General features: G+C 47.2%; 1 protein-coding gene across 1 annotated transcript in view; it reads left to right on the forward strand.

The window, feature by feature from the left end:
* Nucleotides 1–14,724, forward strand: part of DDX54 (DEAD-box helicase 54) — a 27,530-nt gene that overhangs the window by 9,735 nt on the left and 3,071 nt on the right. The window contains 9 exon segments of the mRNA XM_015425292.1: nucleotides 1,727–1,858; nucleotides 4,394–4,604; nucleotides 6,924–7,058; nucleotides 8,107–8,328; nucleotides 8,670–8,743; nucleotides 10,735–10,935; nucleotides 11,587–11,729; nucleotides 11,805–11,924; nucleotides 13,598–13,607. Coding sequence (XP_015280778.1) covers nucleotides 1,727–1,858; nucleotides 4,394–4,604; nucleotides 6,924–7,058; nucleotides 8,107–8,328; nucleotides 8,670–8,743; nucleotides 10,735–10,935; nucleotides 11,587–11,729; nucleotides 11,805–11,924; nucleotides 13,598–13,607 — 1,248 coding nt within the window.

The following is a 14,724-nucleotide window of genomic DNA, read 5'->3' on the forward strand; positions in this document are numbered from 1 at the left end:
TGTGTGTGTTGGGTCACTTATTGCAATGCCAGTTGTTTGTTGCTGCTGTTCAGCAGTTGTTTTGAAAGGTGTGTGTGGGGGGGGATTTCTGTATTTTTACCCCACCCATCCTCTGAGGAGCCTCATGCATGTTACCAATGGCTGGGATCCAGTGGAGGATTTCTGTGGGCAGAAGGGATGGGGCATAATTTTTGCTGATTTTGCTTGTTCTGCTGCAAAGCTGCAACTCCCCTCCCCGTGTTTCAGAAAAGAGTCGGAGTCCAGTAGCACCTTAAAGACTAACAAACTTTGCGGTGGGGTATGAGCGTTCGTGAGTCACTGCTCACTGCTTCAGATACAGCAGCGTGTTGTATCTGAAGAAGTGAGCAGTGACTCGTGAAAGCTCCTACCCCACCGCAAAATTTGTTAGTCTTTAAGGTGTGACTGGACTCTTACTCTTTTCTACGGCTACAGACAGACTACCACCGCTACCCATCTTGATCTACCTCCAGGGCTATTTTTGGGCAGGAACGCACAGGAACGGAGTTCCGGTTGGCTTCCAAGTTGGCCACGCCCAGCAGGGACTCATTAGCATAATAGGCCACACCCAACAACAGAAACTCATTAGGATTGGCTACATTAGGGGTGTGTGGCCTAACATGCAAAGGAGTTCCTGCTACAAAAAAAGCCCTGGGTTTTGACAACAAACAAGGTAAACAGAATAAGAAGCAAAGGGTGGGTGTGGCTGGATGAGCACACTTCTGGTAACATGGGGGTGTGGCCTCATATGCTAATGAGTTTCTGCTGTTGGGTGGGGCCTATTATGCTAATGAGTTCCTGCTGGGCTTTTTCTACCAAAAAAGCCCTGTCTACCTCCCTGTGCTTCTCTTGTGTGTGTGGGGGGGAGTTCCCTGTACCCAGACAGCAGTAGTTTTTTGGGGAGGGGGAAGGATTTTAGGCTGCAACTAGAGGAAGAGGCAAGGAAGCGATGCTCCGTGGAGGGGAACCCCGTCTGTCTGTGCCATTAGCAGTGGATCCCAGCCCTTTCCAAACCCTGTGAGGTAAGCGAGGGTGAGAAAGAAGGTTTGTGGCCCATTTCTCCCGGTGGGATGGTTTGAGTGGGGATTTGAGCTCTCTTCTCCCAAGTCCTAGTCCGACACCCTAATCATGACACCCACACTGGTTAACCTTCGCTCATGGGGGGGAGGCCTGTCCTGCCCCAGCTCTGGACAGACTGTTGGGACTCCCTGGATAGCACAGGGTACAGAAGGGAGGTCGCTTACGGGACAGCCCTCTCTTTTCAGTTAAGCATTTTCTCTCTTCTTTTTTTTCTCTCTCTCTTTTTTGTTTGTTTTCAGCCGAATAGTGTGGGAAATGGGTGGTGTCGGCACCTGCCCAATTCAAGTATCCTACTGCCGCAGGGATGTGCCTTGGCAGACTGCCACAGGTTCTTCCCGTTTTTGCAGCTTGCCTTTCCAGTGGCAGAGCGAGCCTTGCAGTAGGCCAGTTTGTGTGGATTGCAGAGGATTGTGGGCGTTTAAGCGCACATCTGCCTTATTTAAATCCATTGCTTGATTGTATTTGTTGTAGCTCATCTGCGTCTTTCTCACCTGGTTGTGTAAAGACATGCTCTTAAGAGAACGAAATCGTGTATTAAACCTTTTTGGGTGGGAAGGCCCTTTGGCCTCGGCGTTCTGTACAGTGCCTGGCTGTCACTGAATCAATTTCTACTCCTCTTTATCTCCAGCTCTCCTTCTTCCATGTCCGTGCGGATGACAAGCCAGCACTCCTATTGTATCTACTCAGGACTGTAGTAAGACCCCAGGATCAGACCATTGTGTTTGTGGCCACCAAGCACCACACGGAGTATCTTAAAGAGGTGCGTGCGGGTCATTGGGAGGGAACAGGGCCCATCGCAGCGGTGTGCCCGCTTTCAGTGCCTGGTTGGTGCTGTGATTTCTCCCTTCAAATCCTACCTCAGATCTCTTTCCATTACAGTCGATTTTTCTTTCAGGCTGCAACTGAACCAAAGCCTGAGTATATAACTACAGTTGCTCAGATTCATTCCTTGCTACATTCGGTTGTTGTATTTAGTCTAAAAAGAAGTGACTGGCTCAAGTGAGCTTTCATGGCTGAGTAGGGATTTCAGCCCTGGTCTCCTCCAGCCACTACTACACACTGCCCTCACTACCACGGTCTCTTTTTTCCTCATTTTATCCCCAGCTGCCCACATTTATCTTACACGCGCCTTAGGCCAAGATCTCTCATTCTGCAATGTGTTACGTACATTGGTGTAGAGAGAGCCAGTTTGGTGTAATGGTTAAGTGCGCGGACTCTAATCTGGGAGAACCGGGTTTGATTCCCCACTCCTCCACTTGCACCTGGCTGGATGACCTTGGGCAAGCCGTAGCTCTGGCACAGCTGTTCTTGAAAAAGAGCAGTTTCTGTCAAGAGTTCTCTCAGCCCCACCTACCTCACAGGGTGTTTGTTGTGGGGAGGGGAAGGGAAAGGAGTTTGTAAGCCGCTCTGAGACACCTTTGGGTAGTGAAGGGCGGGGTATAAATCCATTCTCTTCTTCTTCTTCTTCTTCTTCTTCTTCTTCTTCTTCTTCTTCTTCTTCTTCTTCTTCTAGTAATCTCCCCAGTGCCCTGACCCGGGTGGCTCAGGCTAGCTCAGTCTCATCAGATCTCAGAGGCTAAGCAGGGTCAGCCCTAGCCAGTATTTGGCTGGGAGACCACCAAGGAATACCTGGATCGTGACGTGGAGTCAGGCAATGACAAGCCACCACTGAACGACTCTTGCCTTGAAAACCCCATGGGGTCGCTATACGTCAGCTGTGACTTGATGGCACTTTCCACCACCACCAGTAATCTCCCCAAGCAGAGCCAGGATGTAGAATCTCCTGCCTGCTTCACACCTGCCAGCGAATGAGGGGCCAGAAAGGCGAGATGATGATCCTGCTGGTTGAATAAAGTGTGGGACCACTTAATCTTGGAGAAGATAACAGATCGCATTCGTCGTTCAGAAATCTACCCCAAACAGTCCAATTTTGCAAAGAAATGGCTTCCCTTCATGGAATTCCTCTTTGCCTCTGACCTGCAGCCTAGTAACTTAACATACTTATCTATACTCAATCAATAGCTGTCATCACAACACGGAAATTATGATGAAAGAGAGTGCTAAAATGCGAATTGGTTCTGAATGAATAGGAGAATAGCTCCCTTACCTTGGTCTCGAAACAAATAACTACCTAAGTTGAAATCGAAACACTTGTTAGCATGCCTACAGTTAATGTTAATTTGTTTTTTCTTGTGTCGTTATTGTCTATATATGAAAGTTATATCCAAAACACTACATGATAAATAGTATGCAAAGTTATTGAAATATGTTCAAAGTTATACTACTGAAATCTGTTTATGAAAAAATTAATAAAAATATTTTAAAAAAAAGAAAGGTGAGATGACAGAATGGACTGTACTGCTGCAGCTCAGAACACTCCTTTGCATAAAATGCCACTTGCAGACAAAGAACTACCACAGCTCAGAGCAAGCTGTTACTCACCTCTCCTTGCAGCCCAAAATGGGCTCCTCCCCCTGCAGTTGGAAGCTGTGCAGTCCATTTCTCCAAGTCAGGTCTCAGCCACTTCTTTCACCTGAATGCCAGTACCTGTTTATTAGCTTCTAGTTTTCTATCTCTAATGGGCTGGAGTGTGAAGATGGAGAGCCAATAGCTGTTCAGCTTGCAGAGGGGGGCGGAGTTATCCCGAGATTGATTTCCTCCCTACCGCTTCAGCTACTGAACCGGCTCTCGCCGTATTTCCTATGTTAGAGGAGGGCCAAGTGGCAGCCTTGTGGGTCTGTTCTGGTGAGCAGCGGATGGGCTCACCTGTGTACCACCTCAGATTGCAGGTGGGGTCTTGCAGGATGGATTGCTTCTGGGGTAAAGCTGTTGGACACACGTTCAATCACAAGATGCACCTGCAGGCTGAAATTGTGCCACAGCACCTGTACATGGGAAGAAAAGCTTTGTGAAATCTTTTCAGAGAGTGGAGTTCCTTGTATTGTGAGCTACTTTGCCATGGACCGTGCTTCAGTGATCAAAGATCCATACCTGCACTCGATATTTTGCCTTTAAAATTGCTTGCATAAAGCAGCTTCATTAGCATAGCTTTTAAGGATTCCTTGTGGAAATGGCATAATCTGCCAAAGACCAGTGGGTTGTGCTTCTAAAACTATTATTCTTCTGTACAGCCATGAGGACTAGAAACATGGCTTCTTTAAAGGGGGGGGAATGAAAAGGTAAATTCTCAGTTCACTCCAATTCTGTTTCCACAGAGGGCTGAGAAACATGAGCATTGCTGAGCTTGTTTTGGTGTTAGGAAGTTGGACCTACTGACTTGCTGATCTCTCTACAGCTGTTGACGGCGCAGGGTGTGGAATGTACACACATCTACAGCTCTCTGGACCAGACAGCCCGCAAGATTAACATCGGCAAATTCACCCATGGCAAGTGCTCGGTGCTGATTGTCACTGACTTGGCCGCCCGTGGGATTGACATCCCCCTGCTGGACAATGTGATCAACTACAGCTTCCCTGCCAAGGCCAAGCTCTTCTTGCACCGTGTGGGTGAGTTCTGGAGGCCTTGACCTGAGCCTGGAGCCTTATGTGTGTTAATCTGTGAAGCTGCCTTATTCCGTCAGACTAGCCCCATGCTGCCTTCTCTGGCAAACAGTGACTCTGTATTCTTGGGCAGTGGATTTTAGCAGTATTCTTTTCCACTGGAGATGCCCAGGATGAAAAGGACCTTCTGCGTACAAAGTGTGCAGGAAATGGAGGGGTGATATTGAGGGATACCGGGATACTGAGAGAAGGCACACGACACAGCCATCTTTCTGACTCAGCCATAATTATTTTATGACTCAGGTCATAATTATTTTGAATTTTCTTATTTCTGGGTATAGTGCAATCAGTGAGTGATGATCGTAAGTTTTAAAAAAATGAGCAGTGGCTTTGGCAGGCTAGAAACTGAAAAGCAGTACTTTAGCCCTCCTCTCCTCCCCCTACCAATGACAGCTGATAATTTACATTTGAGACACAAATGTGTGAGAGCTGGCTGGGAAAAAAACAGGAAGTTTGAGAAACCGAAGGAAAATGTAGAGGGACATTAACTCTGAGAAATGTCAGTAGCACTTGTGACTGCTGCTCACAGTGGGTCGCTTCGCTCTGCAACTGCATTTTAAGGGTTTTTTAAATAATTGAATAATATTGTGGGGGGGGGGACCCCTGAAAGGCAGCACAGAACTCTGAAATGTGCAACAGATTGACTGATGTCCGGATTCTCCATAGAAATGAAATGAACACCTCCAGACTAAATGCTACTGTGGAAGCATCGTTGGATTCCTGTAGCGAAGCAGGCTCACAGCCAGACAACTGAAAATTCAAAAGTCGTGTTTCTCCCTCTTTGTTGGAGAGGGGGAAAATAGCAGGCAGGCTAAGTTAGATCTCGAAAAAGTTGTTTTTGTAAGATTGCTGCAGAATCCTAAGTGTACACACAGCCATGGGCAAATGTAACTAGGAGGTTACTAACAAGCCCTTATGGACTTGAGAAGCAGAGCATTGGTGTAGTCATAACTAGAACAGATGGCTGCAAAAGACTGATCTGGTTCAGTGAGAAGTTTCTCAGTATCTTTGATAGGACCAGCATTGTGGCTAGAATACTGTGGCAAGCAGCTCTGTTCTCAAACTGTTGTCAGGTACCTCTGGTTTTAGGTGCATACCATTTTCATCAAGTCACAGCTGGCTGATGGTGCCCCCTCGTGGGGTTTCCAAGGCAACAGGCATTCCAAGGTGGCTTTGCCATTGCCCGCCTCTGCATAGCAACCCCGGCCTTTCTTGGTGGTCTCCCATCCAAAGTACTGCCTGGGTTGACTCTGTTTAGCTTCCAAGATCTGACAAGATCGGACTAACTGGGACTATCCAGATGTAAAAGGTAAAGGTTCCCTTGCTCGAAAGCCAGTCGAATCCGACTCTAGGGTTGCGGTGCTCATCTCCGTTTCAAAGCCGAAGAGCCAGCGCTGTCCGAAGACGTTTCCGTGGTCATGTGGCCGGCATGACTAAAAACCAAGGCGCACGGAACGCTGTTACCTTCCCACCGAAGTAGTACCTATTTATCTACTTGCAATATCTTGCTTTCGAACTGCTAAGTTGGCAGGAGCTGGAACTAGAGATGGCAGCTCACTCCGTCATGTGGCACCCGGGTCTCGAACTGCTGAACTACTGACCTTCCACAGCCTGCAGTTCAGCATCTTAACCACTTGAGCCACCGCAGCTCCCTATCCAGATGAGGACGCCCCATATTTTGCCATTGTCCACGTAACATAGTTTTGCCCAGCTTATAGCGGATCTCTCCCTATGGTATCCTTTTCCACAAGCTGCTCAAAGGAATGGGTTAATCGGCTTATGATCAACCCATTGTTACCCCACCTGAATCCTGACCCAAGAAAGCAGCCAGACAATCCAAAAAACTCTTGATTTCTTTATGGAAAGCCCCTTGAGGTTTTTGTTTTTGTTTTCTTAAGGTTGGGACATACTTAAGTTTATTACTCCATTTACCGCATTTATTTTCCGTCTTTTTCATTGAGGCTCAAGGCAGATCACAGAGTTAAAAGAGCAGTGCACAAAAGACCATTGTAATATGCACAACAAATAGTGCAATAAGACTGGGCCAAAGAACAGTGGAATGTAAACAGTGCCACACAAGCAACAGCCTGGATGTCACAAATCCCAGGATCCAAGGAGCCGGATATGGTACTTGGAGAAAAATGAGACAAAGACAGTGTAATACATCCACTACAAGTGGAGGGGGAAAGTGGAGGGAAATCCACCATGCCTTTGAAATGTTCCCAATGACATTCTGCATTTGACACTCTTTTATTTCCACCCTAGGCCGAGTAGCACGTGCTGGGAGGAGTGGAACAGCCTACTCTTTGGTGGCACCAGATGAGACTCCCTACGTCTTTGATTTGCACCTGTTTCTGGGCCGTCCCCTTCTCCTTGCCAGTCCCCACAAGAAGCCCACAGGTAGGTAATCTGCTGGCCAGGGTGGCTGACTGGTGGGGGTGACTGTCTTTCCCAAGCTGTGGCATAAAAGGGAGGGAGGGATGCATCATCAGGAAAGGCCCATGGTAGGGTTGTAAACTGTGGCTCAGCTCTCTTTCCCAAGCTGTGGCATGAAAGGGAGGGATGCATCATCAGGAAAGGCACATGGTAGGGTTGTAAACTGTGACTCAGCTATAGCACATAATATTTGCTCCCAGCAGAGGAACTCTGGCCGCTAGGCCATGAGCAACTAAAATGGGCTAGCAACGAAAAATGTTTGTAAGCAAGTAACGTTTGTGGACTGATTATAAGGTTACTGCATAGAATCTCAGTGTTTCTGCCAGCCTGCTGGTGTGACTCTGGTGCTTCTCTGCTGCAAGATGGATGTCCACATTGCTGGAGGCTGTGAGGGTAGTAATGGCAATGGTAGCATAGCAATACGGCTGGAATGAGGCTTCCTGACTGCCTGAAACAGCTGCTGGACCCGATAGCTGCTGCAGTCCACAGAGGCTTCTAGTCATGCAGGGATCTTTAAGACTCCTGTGGGAACTGGCATTAGTAGACGGGGCAGTGAGCCCACATCTCTCCCTTCTTGCTAAAAATGCATACACATTTGTAACGAAGGGAAATATGAATTCTGCATTTTGTTTACATAGAGTAAGCAAGCTTTCATTAATTTTCTTGTTTGGCATGTGTTCCTCCTAGACATATAGAGAATTAGAGACCCCCTCTAGCTTTCAAAATTTCACCATATGCAAGGCATAGCTGGTATGTTTTTTAGTTTAAACTTTCACTCCAAGGGAACTTCAGCACACAACCTGAAATCTTCAGACTGATGAACTCCAAGCTTGCATACAAGTTGGCACATTCTTAATTGTAGGTTGCCCATTGGCGTTTTGCCACCAAGCCTCCCTCAGGCCCTGGCATTACTTCTGGTTGGTGGTGACCACTTTGCTCCTGAGGCTGGATATTTCCCACTCCCTCCGTTTCTGGGCTCTGTGGCCATTCTTCTTCATCATCCCTGTTTCAGATACGGATGGCGTCTTTGGTCGCGTCCCCCAGAGCATCATCGATGATGAGGAGAGCCTCTTGCAGACAGACCATGAGCGCTCGCTGGAACTGCAGAGCTTGCAGCGAGTATCCGACAACGCTCAGAAACAATACCTGAAGTCACGGCCAAGTCCGTCACCAGAATCCATCAAGAGAGTCAAAGAAATGGACCTCTCTCTTCTGGGCATTCATCCTCTATTCAGTGCGTGTTCTGTCCATAGAGTGAGGGTGAAATAACTGGGGCCTTTGGCGGGGAGCAGACGGAGTGGCAAGAGTCCAGTCTCTTGGCTTCTGTGGCTTTTTCTCTCATGAATGGCTTGGAATTCTGCAGCTGGTGGAATTCTGGACTGCAGGACAGCAGAGGATGGGGCGGGGGGACATATGGTTGAATATTCTGCCCTTCCTGTGGGCAAAAGTCCCTTTATATAGTAAAATAGCCCATCAGCATTTACTGTAGGCCTCTCCTGGATGTTTTTACCCAGTGATTTCTGTTTGGCCTAAAATACTCAATGACCCCCTTTGCTTTGCCCTCTCTCTCTCAAGGTCTGCGCTTTGAGGGGGATGAGATAGAGAGGCTGAAATTCGTGGACAGCATCAAAACGTACCGTTCCAGAGCGGTGAGTGCAGCAGCGAGCCCTCTTGTCAGTCCCTGCCTGTCTTCCAGCTCCCAGTCTCATGGGAAAGCTGAGCAAGGTGAAATGGCAGGACTGGCCACTGCAAACTGGCCCCACAAAAGGTTGCTTTCTGTCTTCAAGGGTGTTGACATAAACGAATGGAACTTTCTTTCCTGGTATCTCCTTCAGCTGAATTTCATCAGCACCTTCATTATTTACTAACAAACTGCCCATGAATCCGATAGAAAAGGAAAGGTGTGGGTATGTGCACACAGGCATGTGGCAGAATCCATAGGGCAGGGGGTCCCCAGCCCTTTTGAGATTGCGGGCATTTTTGGAATTCTGACACAACAGGGTTGGTACAGCCACAAAACGGCTGCTGCAGGAAGCAGAGCCAGCCACAAAATGGCTCTGGCGGCTTACCTTCAGTCACACAGGGAAGATCCTTGTGCTGTGATGGCAGCTGCTGCCAAAGCAACATTTTTAAAAAATCTGCTCAGCCAATCAGAAGCCTTGCTGGTCAAAAGCCTCACCTGGCCCCACCCGCTTTCTTAAAGCACTTGGCAGGCACCCTGGCTCACACGGGCGCCATGTTGGGGACCCCTGGCACAGGGAGATGTGTCAGTGGATGCCAGGCCTCTCAGTCATCGTCAGGGTAGCTAGGAGCATTTTTGGTCTTAAATACACTTCTGGGTTTAAATTAAGGTAGGGTAGGAAGGAATAACCGTCACTGGTTTCCACAGATGAACAGCAAGGGGGTGATACTGGGTACTGCAGGGGAATGGAAACCTAGACCCGCCCCCGTGGTGACCACTGTCATTAAGAACCGAGCCTGACCCTATCTGCATAACCTGTTTTTGGAGATTACAGTCAAGCACAACCATGTTGAGAAAGCCGGTGTGGTATAGAGGTGAAAGTGTTGGACAAGGACATGGAGAGCCCCAATTTCATACCATCATGAGAGCCTTGCTGGATCAGACCAGTGGTCCATGTAGTCCAGCGCCCTGTCTCATACCCTGCCCAACAAGCTGCCCTGGAAAGCCATAGATGCCAAAGCCCTCCCTTGATGCTGGCTTCTAGCATTGGTGTTCAGAGGTTTATTATCTCTGGAGATGAAGGTTTCCCTTTAGTAACCATGGCTGGACCACCATGGCTGGACCACCATGGCTAGTATCCATAGGTGGACCTTCCATTAATATGATCCCCCTTTTAAAGTTGTCTGCACTCGTGGTCATCATCACTACAACCAGTGGATGTGACTTCCCCAATTTAATTGTATTTAAATATCCCTATTTAACCATGAAGCTCACTGAGTGACTTTGAGCTGGTCCTACTCTCTCAGCCTAACCTACCTTACAGTGTTGTTGTGAGGATAAAATGGGCCAGGGAGAACTATATGTACCACTATGAGCTCCTTGAAGGATCTCAAATGGTGATGGTGGGGGAAAACATCTGCAGCCATTTGGAAAGGAAGGATTATAAAGGTAGTACTGGAACTTAGCCATACCTCCTGGGAGAGTAGTTGGGAAATGAACCTCCAGCTTTGTCTGGTGCAGATTAACCTTCCATTAATATGATCCCCCTTTTAAAGTTGTCTGCACTCGTGGTCATCATCACTACAACCAGTGGATGTGACTTCCCCAGTTTAATTGTATTTAAATATCCCTATTTAACCATGAAGCTCACTGAGTGACTTTGAGCTGGTCCTACTCTCTCAGCCTAACCTACCTTACAGTGTTGTTGTGAGGATAAAATGGGCCAGGGAGAACTATATGTACCACTATGAGCTCCTTGAAGGATCTCAAATGGTGATGGTGGGGGAAAACATCTGCAGCCATTTGGAAAGGAAGGATTATAAAGGTAGTACTGGAACTTAGCCATACCTCCTGGGAGAGTAGTTGGGAACCTCCAGCTTTGTCTGGTGCAGATTAATAGGCAGGAGGTCTTCTCTGCCCCCATTGTTCACAGGTTTTTGGGGTTTTTTTGTGCATCAGACTATCTTTGAAATCAACGCTACCAACAAGACGTCGGCCAGTGACATCATGCGAGCCAAACGAAGCCGCGACCGGCAGCTCATTGACCGTCACCAAAGGAAGCAGCAAGAAAGATTGTCCTTGGCGGCAGAGAAGGTCCGAGATCCGGCTGTGCCAGTGGCCGCCAAGCAAGACTCTGAGGAGGAGGAAGAAAGCCTTCAGGTAAGGCTGTGGGTTGTGCACAAGGCTGTGTGTAGCTTGGGCTCAACAACGAATGGACCAAAGATGTTGCAGATTCCGCAATGATAGAAACTGAATTCTGAAACTGGTCTAAATTAACCGAATCTGCAGGACTCCTTCCTCTGAAGGACTGGAATCTGCTTCTGTTGTTCATTGCAAAGGATGCAAGTGTAAGACACAGAATCCCTGCCCTCTGATCACCGGGAATACTGATTCAGCAGCTGCTCTCATGCAGTTCAACCAGTGATTGTCTTCGTGCCCCTTAATAAGGGCTAGAAAGTTGCTTTTAACAAGGACTAGAAACTTGCATCAAATTAGAATGAAGAGAAGCATCATTTTCAAGAAGCTCAATTCTATGACCACTACTGCTTTTGGCAGCTTTTCCAGAGTTTTGGAGAAAATCACGGCACGGGCACAGTCCCAGTTAGGAAGAATGCCAGCGGATGTCCTAGCTAGCACCTCTTTGTAGCTCCTTCTAGGGTGACCCGCTCATCTGTGTGTAGAGAAGTGCAGGCCCAGAGCCTTGTGTGTGACACAGTTTGCTGTGTTTGGGGGCCTTGTGAAGTCAGTAGAGCTGGCTCATGTCCTTGACCAGGGAAGAGTCACTCACCAGTCTTAACTCTTCTGCCCCAGGAGATCTTTGCCTCCGTGGTTGGAAGAAAGCGGAAGCAACCCCAGGTGGGACCAGGCACAGGGAAAAAGAGGAAACAGGTGACTCAGAGAGATGAGGAATTCTACATCCCTTACCGGCCAAAGGATTTTGATTCCGAGCGTGGGTATGTTGAGGGCAGTGGGGTGGGTGGGTCCATCTTGGCAGGGGCTGCTTTTCTGACCTCCTTCTCTGGGACCAGGCTCAGCATCAGCGGGGAAGGCAGCACTTTTGACCAGCAGGCTTCAGGCGCTGTCCTCGATCTCATGGGCGACGAAAACCAGAACATGAATACAAACAAACAACTCTTGAAGTGGTGAGTGTCGAGTTCGTCCACTGGATGCTAGTTGATAAGTCACTTGGACAAGATGGGAATATTATCTGGGAGGGGAAACAGTTTGAAAACTTCCCCCTCTGAGATGCTGGAGCTGGTTGAATTCTCCCCCCACCCTGGCTGCCTTTCTCCCTCTTTAATTGATTCTTTGCTACTATATTAAATATCAGGTGAACACATGAAGCTGCCTTATAGTGAATCAGACCCTGAGGTCCATCACAGTATTGTCTACTCAGACTGGCAGCAGCTCTGCAGGGTCTCAGGCAGAGGTCTTTCCAGTCTCCGACGACCAGATCTTTTAACTGGAGGTACCAGGGATTGAGCCTGGGACCTTCTGCGTGCCAAGCAGATGCTCTGCCACCGAGCCACAGGCCCTTATTTGATGAAAGAATTTCCAAAGCTGTTGAAATTATTTATTGTATGATCGTAGGAGACAGCAGAAGGAGAATCTGGGGGTGGGGGCGGTGTTACCTCATCCAACCATATTTATAGTCCCTCAGCATCTTCAGTTTAAGAGTAACATTAACTTAAGAGTGACATTTTCCATTCCTGACAGACTTCTTCTAAATTTCTCTGTAGCTGGCATACAGGCTACTTCAAACCAGTTCTCTCAAGCATTACTCACTGCTGTGGTTCAGCATAAACACATTCCCTTTTTGCCTACATGACCTCTTCATCCAGCCCTTAACGTGCCTGAAGTCAGGCTAAGACAAATTTTCTTCCATACCTCCTGAGGGCAGTCCTGAGGATGATGTTTTTAGGCCATCCTTTAAAAAAAAATGTTCAAAGACATAATTTTCCACATACCCGTAGGCATGCGAGTAGGTTGAGTCCCCTTGACTGCTTTCATTTCCCTCATGGTGACCAGCTACTTTACCAGTATATTCGGTGACGAGCACTTTTTAAAAAGTGTGAAGTCCCCATAAAAGCTACAGAAAGCAGGTGCCATCTTAGAAAAGACATTTCTCTACTTCTCTCACAAGAAAGAATGCTTTTTAAAGAATGCTGTCTGTCTGTCTGTCTGTCTCTCTCTCTCTCTCTCTCTCTCTCTCTCTCACACACACACACACACACACACACACACACAGCTTGCATTTTTCTTTAAAACATTCATTTGCAAGTTTTTGCAAACTTAATTAATTGAGCAATTAAAAGTTTTCTCAATAACTGAAATTTCCATCACTGGGATATAGCCCCAGCAGAGGTGACTAGGACATCGCATCCAGAAGGCTTTAGCATTCACATGTAGACCAGGGATAGATACGAACCCTCAGCACCAGTGACAAACGGCACACCAGAGCATTTTACTCAGCCCTTGGATCTCTGCCCAAGAAACTGAGGTGAGCCCCTGACGTGCTGCCAGCAGCCTGGGAGAATGCAACAGGCATGGCTTATGCCATCACCACCTCCTGGACCTACACAGCTGCCCAAGACAAGCCTCCTGAGATGCTGATCAGAGGAATTAATTGCGTGGTTGATACCCATTGTTGCAAACAAACCCAAGTTGCAGGCCACCTTATTGGCCCATACACAATCTAGAGCAAGAAACTAAATCCATGCAAAACCTGTCAGTTCAGGCCAACTAAAATGACACAAAATATTCTGAAAGCTTTTGGGTGCCTCCACATCAGGCAGGTGTTAAAAAAAATTAAAAAGTTAAGGAGGAAAAAGGTAGCCTCTCATGCCAGTTGTGGTAGTACTAGGTGCTGACAGGCAAACGGGTTAGTTCAGTAGCTGTACGTGTTAGATTCTAGCACTTGCAACAAGTCGCCTGTTGCACCCATACAACCACCCAACCAAAAATCTCCAAAGGACGTTTAGAACACTAGTAAAGGGCCAAAAGTTAAAAATATCAATAGGTATGGACAAAAGTACACAATTATTTCAGAAACATATACAAACCTTGTAGGGGCCTAAATAAAGCCTCATAAAATAATCAAAGTGACAAATATACAAAAAGAACCATATATGACCTGATGCGTTTTGGTCCACAAGAGCCTTCTAGTACAGAATACAGCATACCACAAAGCCCCCGTTACACTTGTAAGGCAGTAAACAATTGATACAGGACCAAAAATAGAATGCTGTATTGGAGAAATAAAAAATATTTGATTAATATTAAATTACCAAATTGAAAAATCCCATCCAGTATTAAAAATGCACATTTTACTATAAATAATGTAATATATGTACTTCCAATCTGGAATTGAATGACACAAAAAAATTATTTTTGTTTGTGGGGCCATACAGTCACCATTGAACCAGAGGTACGGATAACACTCCCAGGGCTGAGTTTGGCCAAGTACAACCCTTGTCTTTCTCTTCCTCCCGCTTCTTGCTTTGCCAGTTCACCAACACCATCACAGGTAGATGTCGCATTTCCCCTGCTGCCCTGGCACTTGGGTTTAAAATATCGCCTTCTCTTTGGTGTAAAACTTTTTTGATGTTTTATCCCCCCCCCCTTTTCCAAACAAATAACAGTCTGGACAAATGCTTTATCATTTATCATCCAAAGAATACCAGGGCCGGGAGGCGGAGGCAGGCTATCAAGCCACTTCTCTGAACATGCTCCATGCCCCAGTAGGAGTCACCAGAGGTTGCCATGACTTCCAGGTTCCAGCACCCCCCCCACACACACACAAAATGCAAAAAAAAACCCACCCCAAAATAATAGGGACGCACGTGACCCTAACAGCTGTTACTGCTTGACGTCAAAGGGTAAACGAAATACACTATGGGGCTTTCTGGTTCCTGCAACCCTGCTTTAACCTCTTTGCTGTGTTTCAGG

Source organism: Gekko japonicus, unplaced genomic scaffold, assembly GCF_001447785.1.
Source record: "Gekko japonicus isolate JY-2015 unplaced genomic scaffold, Gekko_japonicus_V1.1 scaffold135, whole genome shotgun sequence".
NCBI classification, from domain to species: Eukaryota; Metazoa; Chordata; class Lepidosauria; order Squamata; family Gekkonidae; genus Gekko; species Gekko japonicus.